Below are 10,422 nucleotides of genomic sequence, written 5' to 3'. Positions count from 1 at the left end.
TGCCCTTGTGCTCAGCTCCACAGGGTCTGCCTTCAGCCAAAGCATCACACAGCTGATTTCTTCATTGCTAAATGAATGCTACAGGATCCAAACGTGTTTCTTTAACCCCATGAGGTGGTGACCAGGTGCTGGTAGGGATGGGGGAACCAGCTGTAGTCAGGCGTGACCTGGGGTAGCTTCCATGATGAGACAGAAAAGAAACCCCCAGTTCTCCTCTCTGAGGAGGAGAATGATTTCCAGCCCCTCAGGAAAACAAAGCAGACCAAGAGGTATGATCTTCCCCACACAAGATGCTGTTTGAAAACACCCACTCAGAGTCACACGTCAGTGTTTTTCCTCCCTGCTTGTTGCAACATTGCCAAAAAATCGATACTGAATTTGACTCTAAATTCATGAAACCAGCCTAAAATTCCTCAGATTGTTGGTTTATTCTGAAAAATCCCAGTCTTTTAATTCAGTGCCTGTTGTTGGAGCCCTGTAAGGCCCTGTTTCCATGTGTGTCTGACCACAGAAGATAGAAACTCCCTTTTGCTCCCTCATCAACCTCTTGTTTCTCTGATTTCCCCATCAGTCAAATGAATTCTGGAGCCAGGCCTTGAAGCTATTGGGAGATTCACAGCCGATAGCAGGAGTTGTCAAGAGTTGTTGTCAGCACAGTGTGTGAGATACGTGTGAGCCATCCCCAGCAACTGCTCCTTTCCAAGCCAGCCCCTCTGACAAGGCAGAAAGCACATGGAGCCTTTCCCAGCACAGATTCCTGCTGCAGAAGATGGAAGTGGAGCTTACCCTGCTCTCAGTGGGTTTGAGCTGTGGGAGCACCCACACACACGCACACTCCGGATCCTACACACCCTGGCTCAGCTCCATCCATCCCCATGCTGTGTTTCATGCTCAAGGCTCAGCAGGTTTTGGTCCTGGGACACATCAGGGTGTCCCGGATCCGGTTGGGATGGCTGGAGTTCACCGAGTACTCATGGACCCACAGGGTGGTCCTTGTTCCCCTCATTTCTTTGCCCATTCTCCTCGCAGAAAAGGTCTGTGCTTTGTCAGGAGCACCACTGACAGTGAGCGACCACAGAGGTGATTGTCTTAACTGGCAAACTGAAGTCTTCATCTTCATGGAATGGGTTGGGTTGGGTTGGAAGGGACCTTAAAACTCATCCAGCTCCAACCCCTGCCACGGGCAGGGACCCCTTCCACTGGAGCAGCTTGCTCCAGGCCCTTGTGTCCAACCTGGCCTTGAGCACTGCCAGGGATGGGGCAGCCACAGCTTCTCTGGGCCAGTGCCTCAGCACCCTCCCAGGAAAGAGCTTCTTTGTAACATCTGATCTAAATCTCCCCTCTGTCAGTTTAAAGCTGATGGATTGTCCTCATCACTGCAGAGCAGGACCTAAAGATTTGCTGTGAGATGCCTCAGCAGCCACAGGGACAATGACCCAAACAGAAGACAGCACCCAAATGTACTTGGGAAGCAACCTCACAGATGGTTGGGGCTCAGTGTGTGGTATCTGATCTGGGGCTGGCAGGATCTCCAGGGCTCCAAGGCACACAAATATGTGCCCTCTTCTCAGGAGATCTAGGTCCAGGGTTTCACTGTTATCCAATGCCTGCCTAATGGGATTTATTAAATCAACCAGCTCCTGTGTAACAATGACAGGAATGTGGATTTCCTCTGCTCACTGAGACAGTGCAGAGCAATTAGAGGTGACTCACATGGCAGGTGGACTCAGCCATCATCTCAAGAGGGCTGGCCCTGCCCCTGGGATGCAGGGGTAAGGTTGGCTTCATGGTGGTGCCAAGGAAGCAGGTGTTTATCAGCATGTAACACTTTGCTGTAACTGGAGAAGCACAGAAGGTTCTTCATTTAGAGGGGTTGCAAGGTGATGTCTCCTTATGTGAAGGACCCAAATAGCAAAGGGCTGTTGCTAATTGGTAAAAGTATTTAAGCTTCCCACCAGCAGCAGGTTGAGCTTCCTGCTGAAGCTGTCTGCAGTTCGGCTGCTCCCAGCATGGTGAATGGGAAGGGGTCACAGCTCCTGGAGAGTGGGGTTATTGGAGAGCCTCAGCACTGGAGTGAAGGTCAGGAGCAGGTTAACACCAGAACGTGGTCCCTACGTGTGGATAAGGGGTTTGGTTTGTAGCTCCCTGAATGGTGGGAACAAACCTTTCCTCCGTACAATGACTGGAATGATGAAAATTCACTGCCTCAGCCTTAAACATGAGCAGTTTCCTGGTCTGTGTCCCCAGCCTGCCCCGCAGATAAGGGCTGCACTGCTCTTTGGTTAAGATAACAGGGAGACAGGCCTGTCCCTGCTCTTGGCAGATCTTAATCTCATGCTCCTGTTCCTGGGCTGAAGTGGTTTCACAGAGCAGCAGAGGGGGATGCTTCTCAAATCAGGGTATTGTAACTGCTTGTCCTTAAGCCTCTCTTAACCTGTTAAAGGTGAAAGAAAGCCCCCAGATCCTGCCCTAAAGTTGAGTTCCACCTGCGGCAGGAGGGTGAGAGGTGGGAAGATGTGGCCTTTATCCTGGTGGAGTTTTTCCTGGTGTGTGGCTGCTGTGTTCTCTGCTGAGCCCTACAGCTTCTGCAGGCAGATCCAGGGGTGGGGAACCTGGCTGGAGTCTCATCTACATCACCTTCCCAATGGGGTGAGACATGAATACAAGCATTGGAACTATGGATTTATGTGTCAGGCTTTAAATGCAAACACCTAAATCAGGAGGAGTTTTCATGGGGGCAGAATGAGTGGTACCAGAAGCAGCCCCGAGCCAAGTGCTTGGATAAATCTGGTATTTCCAGAGCTGTTGGCAGTGCTCTGATCTCCTGTATCACCCCTTATAGCCACACTGCTAATCTTTTGTATCTGTGCAAACACGAGAGGACCATCTCTGTTGCTTCCTTGCTCTGGCTACACCTCCCTTCCCTTCTATCCACGAAGTGCAGGCTTGAGGATGCAGCCCGGACCTTGAATCTCTGCGAGAACCTGGGAGCACAGACACTGGTCACTGGTTCAGTCCTGCCAAAGAGGGGTTTAGTGTTTTACAGTGCTTTGTGCTGAGCGAGTTGGCAGGTGCCTGAGCTGGCAGAGAAGGAGGGAGCTCGTGGTGTGGAACAAAGCTCTGTCTCCTGGCAAAACCAAGGAGGGAGTCTGGTCTGCAGGCTTGGGTACCCGCTGAGCGCGATATGGTGCTTGAAAATCACCCTGTGGCACAGCAGTGAGTAATTTGGATGGATGGTGTTACCTGCATGGGTTTCCAGCCGCTGGTGTTGCTCCAAGTGCTATCTCTGAACTCCTTCTCCATGAATGAGCCATCATCAAGGCAGATATTTAAACAATGTCAAAGCCTCTTTGACCCATAAGGATGAGGAGAGGCTGTGAGTCATAAAGAAAATAGCACTGTGTTTCTTGTTGCTCACATCATTCACCTTCTACATAAAAATGAGTATTAATAAACGCAGCAGACCCTAAAAATACCCCAACCTTTAGAATCGGGCACCAAGGGGAGTGAGGTCCTCAAAGGAGAATATGCAGAAAGCCTTGGTCAGAAAGCAGCAGCCCCATTGAAGTGATGAGTGGTGATCGAGGCACCAGTCTTTTTGCTGCTTTGCATTCCCCTGCTATTAACAAAGCCCTAACTCCAGTCCCTAGTCCTGTGTGCTCTGCGTTCCCTGTGGTCTCTTGGCCACCTCTGTTTGCTTTCTGTTGGCACCAGAAGTCACCCATTCTGTGGCTCCGCTGCCATTGTTCAATTGCAGTTGCGACTCTTCACGTTATATATCAAGTGTCAAACCACCCTGAAGTAAACAAGACCTTTCTAAAGATCACCATGACCATTTCTGTTTTCTGAAGGCTGGTTTCTGCTTTGCTTCATGCAGGTATAAACCCAGAGGAACCCTGTGGAAGTGCACAGAATCATCCCTGTTTCACAGCACAAGTAGTGGCACACTGATGCTGCGGGGACAGCAGTTCACCTTCCCAGGGTAAGCACTTGCTTTTCTAACATGACTGCAAATTAATTCCAGACATAAAGTGATATCCTGTAACTGACAGTCCCCTGAGCTGGTACCAGGGTCTGGCTTGGCCCATAGTGAGGATGCAGTGAGGTGGGGATGTTATTGCACCACCAGCAATGGAGGTTTAGGGCACTCCTGCTTCCTTTGAAGGTGTGTGTCCTATGCCCCTGTACTGCTGAAGGTCTCCTTCTCATCCCAGAAATCAGTGCAGTGATAACTTTTCTTTCCTTCTCCTACCTTCCTGCATTGCTTGATATTAGATAGGCCAAAGGCTACATGTGCTGCATTTGTCCCAGAGTTGCCTGGATCTTGACAGAGAGAAAAGATGTTGTGGAGAGGGTGCTGCAGCCCTGCTCCCATTTGGGATGTTAATTTGAGCATTTCCTCAGCCCAACCATCAATTTTCCATGGAATTTATAAGCAGATTCTTGTTTCTGAGACCTCTAACCTGCTGCCGGATAGGACTGAAGCAGGCCAGCAACTTCCCATCGTATTCATACCTGCTGCCAGGCTGGGTTGACCTGGATGTGCTCTTTAGATGCTGTGGCAGTGCAAAGAGAGCAAGAAGGATGCTAGTAGGAGTTGCAGTGTAAACCCTATTTTACAAGGCTCAAAGACAGCTCAAGATCAGAAGAAACCTGTTTATTGTGAGGCTTACGACAACAATTTTTATGCAAATTGTACTTTTTTTGGCAAGTGATGGGGTTGATACTTGGGATTACAGTTTTAAGAGTACCAATACACAGCCTCTTGTTGAACAAACACAAACCAAACTTATTCCCCGGGGAACATTAAATGAGCAAATGTTTGCTAAAATAAATGGGCAACAAACCCATTTTGGGGGGTGGGAGGGACAAAACAAACAACCCAACCTCGAAGCCAAAACCCCACTGAAGAAGCAGCAGTCACATATTCAGCCTTACACTCAGGCTGTACTTTCACTTTGCTTTTCCTGTTCGATAGCTGCCAGAAAAACAGAGGAAACAAAACCATCATTCAATAAACATTGTAATGATTCTGTAGGATACACATTTCTATGGTAATTTTTAAAGCCAGGGAAGGGTAAATTCCCACTTGCTCTCTTTGGCCACCCTGGAAATGCCAACTCATTCCCATGTAGTTCATGATGTGCAAACCTCATCTTGTATTTACAGCTTGAGCATTGGTAGGGACAATAAACCAGGAAAAAGCAGGTATCTTATGTTGAGGGATGGTGTGTCTCCATGGCTATCAATATTAACACATCCTAAGTGGTTAGTGATAGTGCTATGAAAGAAACTGCTCACAAAGTCTGGTCCAAATGGAGTGAAATGGCATGTTGAATGGGAATTACAACCATCATCTGGCTGCGTGGGCATGGTACATGTATGGGTGATGATCCTGCATGAGGAAAGCTTCCTTCTTAAGGAAGATTGCCTGGTAAGTGAGGATGATGATGGGTTTCTCTTGCAGCCTGACTCCCAGAGAAGGTGCCTGGGTCATTCATGGCCAGGGCTGACAGCAGGTACCAGTGGAGGGCAGCAACTCATCTGCCTGATAACATCAAATCCAGAGCCCAGGCACCTTTGGGGATGCTGCCAGGGATGCAGAAGGGTTCCCCTGTGCGTTTATGCCTCCAAAGAGGCTGGTAACATGGTAATTGCAAAGAGTTTGATCCTGTTACATGCAAGTAGCAGAAAAACTGGTCTTGCTTTTAGCAGAAACAACAGCAATCCCATCAGAAAGGCTTTTTCAGGCAAAATACACCATTGGTTACAACTACTTGTATCCTTGGCAGCCCAACACAGAGTACAAGTCCTAGTATTATCCCCAGTTAAAGTCAGGGATGAGTTTGAGCCTGTAATCCTGTGATTAGTATTCATTTTGCATATGAACTGCATTACAGATTGTGTCCTTGCCACTCGTAGCTCAAAGAGCCTCGTAAGCACTTACTTTCTTTAGTGGGCAGTGGATTTTTCTCTCTGGTTTCTGTCTTCTTCAGCTTGGTCTTGTCAAATGTCTCAATTTCTGCAAAATCTGGTTTGTCGGACATGATGGGTGCTGACAAAGAAAGGAAAAGCACACCCAGGGCTTCATTAACCACTGCTGCGCTTTCAGCCATCTGCAAAGCATTTGCTGCTCAGAAGCAAGACTATGAGAACACCATCAAAATGCTTATTCAAATAACCCCCCCCAAATCTACCACCTCAGTCTGGGACCTCTCCCTGAGGCTTGGCTCGTACAGAGTTAAAGAGGAAAGGCATAAATAGGATTTTTATTCACATTTCTCAGCTGCAATTTCTAAGAAAATTCGTATTTTACACATGGAAACAAGCATATCTCAGTAAAGACAAGACAATGCATTAACTGCCAATAACCCCCGGTGCCTCCTGACGTAAACCTCTATTTTAAGCAATGCTGCTAACCAGAAAGTCTACAATAAACCTCAAACCCAATCTGAACAAAGAGCTTCAATTCTGATTTGGTTTTAGTTCACAGGATTTGTCTTTACTCCAAGCACCCTGTTCTGTGTGCATACATACCCTGTATCTGGATGAGCTGCTGTGGACACTTGTGCTTAACAATAGAGGACCGGTTCACCCAGCCCTTTGTTTGCTCTCGCACTCAATATCCCAGTTGCAGGCTCAATGGGTTTGATTATGCTCTATTAGAAGAGAAATCCACAAAGCACAATGGCATTCAGCACTTCACCTGTCAAAACTTCCCTAATGCAATCCTTGGTTTTAACAGAAATTCAAGTTAAAATCCAGCCTGGCCATTATTCCCCTTATTTCCATGGAGTTCCCCATCAAGGCGAGGTTCGGCCAGGAGATGGCTGATCTAATTGTATTTTTAGCTTCCTGAAGACAATCAGATTTCATCGCTATCTGCACTGAGACAACAGAAATAAATATTCACAGGGAAATCAAAGCAATTACAAGCTACCAAACCCACATGGCATTACCGTCTGCTGCTCTCTCCTCAGCTGCTTGGTGGCCGTCTGAGGCAGTGTGAGTTGAAAAAGGTCAGGGTAATCCCTCCTCTCCTCTCCTTTCCTTTCCTCTCCTCCCCCCCGCCTGAGCCCATTGCTATTAATATTGATTAGTTTAGTGCCGGGATTGCTCAGCGTTCAGGGAAAGGACGGATTGCTGCTGCTGGAAGTGCACGAGGGAGGGAAATGGGAAAACTCATGTGGAAAAGTGCCAAAGTACAGCTTGGTTTTTCTTTTTGCTTTTCTCCTCATTTACCAAGATGTTCATATTGAATTTTCCCTTCCTACTCTTCTTTTACAGTGCTGAGGTTTGGAGTTAAAGGGTGGTTTGAGATCATTTAAGGGCTGCTGCTTCGGGATTAGTTTGTAGGGAGATTCTGGGTGCATTCAGCATCGTATCTGGGGACCATCCCCAACCTGCTTGCTCCCTGTTCTGCACCCATAGCAGTGGCATTGACCACACTGGAATTGCTTGTAGGAACACCTTCAGTTGCAGCAAAGGGAGAATGCACTGTGGTGCCATATGGTGTAACCCACATAAACCTTTAAAATGGCTATCAGCCCTTGTCTGTATTTGCAAGGCACATTTTATATTAGATGTACAAATAGCCACCTCCTAGAGCTGCTGCTGTCGAGGGCTGAGAACATCCCTGTGACCCTGACATGGCTCCAGCTATGCAGCACAAAACTTGGGGAATCATTTTTGGGGTTTGGAAGGGCCTCCCTAGATGCCAGCATGGGTTTTCCCTTGTGTTACTTTAGATGTCTCCATCTGAATTACTTGCCTAGACCCTAATCAATAGGGAGGCAACTAACTTAGGATGAAGTTTAATTGTGCCCTACGAGTATTCAGGTTTTTCTACTGACTATAGAGGCAGCCTGGACAATGAGCTCGAGGAGACAGAGATGTCTCATGGCTGACTGAGAGCACCAGAAAGTTGCTGTGGATCTTTCTGTTGGCATAATATGCTTAGGTGGAGTGGCTTTGAGACTGATTTGTGTGTGTGGAGAAAATGATTTTAATGTGCTTAAACATGGTTTTAAGGACCTCTTCTTCCAGTGTTTACATTAAAAAGATAAACAGGTTTGTGGTTGGATTGAATGATCTTAGAAGTCCCCTTAAAAGGCCTCTTAAAAGTGTACTGGCTTTAAGCTGAAAGAGGGGAGATTTAGGTTAGACACCAGGAAGAAGCTCTTCCCTGTGAGGCTGGCACAGGTTGCTACGGAGCTCAGCCCCTCTGCAGAGCTGGCTGTGCTGCTTCTGGACCTAAGATCGTCCTGGCAGCAATGTACTTACATTTTGGTTAGCCTAAAAGCTCCGGTGACTTGTGCAGGCTGGCTCTGCACCTCTGCACTTGCACTGACTGTCCACACCAAATCAATGTGTGAGTACCAGTCATACTCAGGGTCAGGACTCTGTTCCTTTCCTTTCATCCCATTAGTCCAACCAATTGCCAAAAATAGAAAGCTGTGTTCTTGACCAAAATGCCCTGGGAATAAGCAGGAAGGCAGCCACTGGGTGAATATTCCGTGTAAGCCATGGCTGAGATTTGGCACTGAACAGTCTTAGTGTCTGTTTAAAAAGAGAGCATTACACTTTTCTTGTTAGGGTAGACACCAGATTTAGGAGATCAGAAAAGACTATAAAACATAATCTGAGTGATTCATGAATTCAGGCAGTTCATGAGCTTCAGATTTCTAAACATTTGTCCATTTTTACAAGGAACAGTTAGAATTCTTATTACGAAGAGATTACAAGGGCAAAACCTCTTAAACTTTTAGACTGGCACAAATTCTTTTAGATGTAGAAATGAAGTGTTCAGGACAGCAAAGCAGAATAAACTCAGTTCTGGCTTTCTGTGGACCGTCACAGGCTGGGCCCCTCACATCCACAGCAGAGCTCAGGCTTTTCTAAACACACAAAGAGACCGGGTGGCCACACTTGTTTTTCCACCACCACCATTTTAACTGCATGATTTATGAGCAGACCTAGTATTAAAAACAGTTTGAGATCTATTGTTTGGGGTTTTAGGCTGCAGATGAGCAGGTTTTTAGTTGATATTAGGTTGGGTTTCTCAGGAAGGTGCAACAGTGTTAGTCCATGTGACATAATGATGAGAAATTACACATTCCCTTCCTCAGTGGAAATTAGTAGATACTCATCTCCATAACAAACATCTTGACCGTTGCATAAAGTCCTTGTCAAGTTTCTGTAGCTTTCAAGTTCAGTACTGTGGTCAAACACAGCTCCTGCTGGGTTCAAACCTCATGTTTATGTACTCCGTGCTGGACAGACAGCCTTATGTGGTTTTCATAAGGAAAGTTTGTAGTTTGGCCTGAGGGCATTTTGTACTGCATTGAGGCTGGTCACAGAAGCAAAGATGGGTAGATAAGATTTTACTCAGCTGCCTTTTACTTTCAGTGTGGAATGAAATAGTCTTGCTATATGAGCAGCAGAGCAGTTATTTGGAAGGTTTTTAATGGCAGGATTTCAGGATCTCCACCTTCGGTAAGGGGAACATGGCATTTACCTGGCCTTAAAACAACTGTGGTAGCAACAAACCTCAGCAATGAACCTTACAGATCCCATATGCATAATGCATGTAAAGCCATATTGGTGTGGCTGTGTCTGCAAATCTGCCTCTGATACAACAGCAATTGCATTTCATTTCAGTTTGCTGCCAAAGGATGGAGAGCTGAGTCAAACCTTCCAGGACTGGCACCTCTGATTCCAGTGAGTCACCTGCCACCGACAGCATTAAACGTGCCTGGCAGCACAAGCCACTGAGTGTCTGTCAGACACCCACAGAGAAACAAGGGAAAACAAATATTTGCTACCAGGACGCAGTAATAGGTGAGAGGAAATGTTTAAAAGCAGCTCAAGTGCAAAGGAACATTCAGAGGAGAGTCTCAAGAGTGTGGCTGGGAGGTCTGGAGCCTGCTGCCACTTGGCTTTGCCACTTGGCTTTTTCCCTTGGCTGCTGTCACTTGGAAACAGGGAGTCCAGCCTGCATGGGGCTAGGGCTGCAGGGACCTATGTAAGAGGGCTATGGCCATTCAATGGGGTGGGAGGATGCTGTGCTCATGAAAATGCCAAGTTTCATGGAGATTAGGTGGGCAACTGCAAGAAGAAGAGGATTCTTTCTCTATGGTGCACCAGTGGGAATCAGATCACATCTCTGTGGAGGTAAGGAGGGACAAAGCACCCTACCGTGAGCAGCCAGTTCGAGGAACAGACGCTCGAGCAGATCAGTGTCTGTAGCTGAGCCAATAAGCTGACACAACTGATTTTATAATCACATTAGTGCTGTCTCGAAATACCACACCCACTCCAATATAACAGTTATTTCATTTTCAAAACCTTGTGGTATTTTGGGGGCTAAAGGTAGGAGATTAACTTTTCAAGGTCAAAGGCTGGGCTAGAATCTACAAGCAC

At 46.9% G+C, this 10,422-nt stretch overlaps 1 protein-coding gene across 2 annotated transcripts; it reads right to left on the bottom strand.

The window, feature by feature from the left end:
* Positions 1-4,642: 4,642 nt before the first annotated feature.
* LOC101871679 (thymosin beta-12-like) lies at positions 4,643-7,004 on the bottom strand. Of its 2 annotated transcripts, none has more exons than XM_031047418.2 (3): positions 6,960-7,004; positions 5,948-6,055; positions 4,643-4,978 (listed from the first exon to the last, which is right to left on the bottom strand). In XM_031047418.2, the coding sequence occupies exons 2-3, from the start codon at positions 6,045-6,047 to the stop codon at positions 4,941-4,943; spliced, it is 138 nt and encodes a 45-aa protein (XP_030903278.1). In that variant the 5' UTR covers positions 6,048-6,055; positions 6,960-7,004; the 3' UTR covers positions 4,643-4,940. The 2 variants fall into 2 exon arrangements, with proteins under 2 accessions (XP_030903278.1, XP_012984064.1); XM_013128610.3 differs by lacking the exon at positions 6,960-7,004 and adding an exon at positions 6,538-6,585.
* Between the last annotated feature and the right edge of the window lie 3,418 nt (positions 7,005-10,422).

The sequence above is a fragment of the Melopsittacus undulatus genome, chromosome 10 (assembly GCF_012275295.1).
Source record: "Melopsittacus undulatus isolate bMelUnd1 chromosome 10, bMelUnd1.mat.Z, whole genome shotgun sequence".
NCBI lineage: Eukaryota > Metazoa > Chordata > Aves > Psittaciformes > Psittaculidae > Melopsittacus > Melopsittacus undulatus.
Note: the sequence above shows the minus strand (reverse complement) of the source record. Positions and strands in the feature narration are given on the sequence as shown.